General features: G+C 68.7%; 1 protein-coding gene across 1 annotated transcript; it reads right to left on the bottom strand.

The window, feature by feature from the left end:
* Positions 1 to 14: 14 nt before the first annotated feature.
* Positions 15 to 335, bottom strand: AURANDRAFT_17683 (hypothetical protein; the record flags this gene model as incomplete). The annotated part of the gene is made up of 1 exon (XM_009044112.1): positions 15 to 335. A coding segment is annotated over one exon (321 nt), but the record flags the coding sequence as incomplete, so codon positions are not given.
* Positions 336 to 1356: the final 1021 nt, after the last annotated feature.

Below are 1356 nucleotides of genomic sequence, written 5' to 3'. Positions count from 1 at the left end.
GCGTCGTCGCCCTTCTTCGACGCCTCCGCCGCGAACTTCTTCGAGCCGCTGAGGGCGATGGTGCCGAGGTTCGTGCCGAGCTCCGACGCCGTCATGCCGATGCCGCTGTCCTCGATGGTCAGCGTCTTGCGCTCCTTGTCGACGGTCACGGCGATGTGGAGCTCGTCGTCGCCGTCGGCCGTCGGCTCGTTGCTCACGCGGCGCAGGCGGCACTTCTCGAGGGCGTCGGACGCGTTGGACAGCAGCTCGCGCAGGAAGACCTCGCGCTCCGTGTACAGGGCGTTGCTGACGATGTTGAGCAGACTCCGCGTCTCGGCCTGGAACGTGTGCTCCTCTGTGGACGGCGGCGGCGGCGCGTCGGGTTTGGGAGTTTCTGCCGCCGGCGCTTCTGCTTCGCTGGTCGAGAACGCGCGCGCAGCGTAGAGAGACGGTCGACGCGCGAGCCGCGGCGCGGCGCGCACCGCTCGCAATGCCACGCGGAGCGCCATGCGTCGCCGATTCGCCTCAACTACGGGTCGTTGAGGTTCTTGGCTCGGTTACATACACAGTCACTGTTCTCTTTGCTCGGGCGCGAGGGCAATTATGCTTAGTAGCCGTCGCGTTCGAGCGCGGTGTGCTGGTTGTAAAGGTGCCCGCTAAGCTGGCGGGCGGTATCGAAGCGCTTCCCGCAGACGCGGCACTGGTTCCGAGTCGGACGCAGCACGGCCGCGAGGCAGTGCGGGCACGAGAAGCACTGCGTCCCCTTTTGCGTGAGATCGACCGGGCATATCTCGTAGCCGCAGGCCCAGCAGCGGACGTCGACGTCGGACGTCGGATCGAAGCGGACGTAGTACGGCGGCGGCACCTGGAACTGCTGGACGCTGCCCGCGAAATCGCGGGGTACGAAGATGGCGGTCTCGAGCGCCGCGATCTCCGCGACGGGGCCGAGCGTGGGCACGCCGTCGGCCGCGGCCGCGGCGCGGAGCGCCGCCGCGAGGCGGCAGCGATCCGCGATGGAGAACGCCGCGACGTCGTCGGTGCCGTACTTGTCGCGGAGCTGGCTCGACAAAACAGCGCACCGGCCGCTCGGCGTCGCCTTGTACTGCGCCTGGCTCGCGCGGATCTCGTCGCGGTGCGTCGCGCAGTTCGGACGCAGCACGGCCGCGAGGCAGTGCGGGCACGAGAAGCACTGCGTCCCCTTTTGCGTGAGATCGACCGGGCATATCTCGTAGCCGCAGGCCCAGCAGCGGACGTCGACGTCGGACGTCGGATCGAAGCGGACGTAGTACGGCGGCGGCACCTGGAACTGCTGGACGCTGCCCGCGAAATCGCGGGGTACGAAGATGGCGGTCTCGAGCGCCGCGATCTCCGCGACGG

The sequence above is a fragment of the Aureococcus anophagefferens genome (assembly GCF_000186865.1).
Source record: "Aureococcus anophagefferens unplaced genomic scaffold AURANscaffold_138, whole genome shotgun sequence".
Lineage (NCBI taxonomy): Eukaryota > Pelagophyceae > Pelagomonadales > Pelagomonadaceae > Aureococcus > Aureococcus anophagefferens.
The sequence above is the reverse complement of the archived record's forward strand: the minus strand, read 5'-3'. Positions and strand labels throughout refer to the sequence as shown.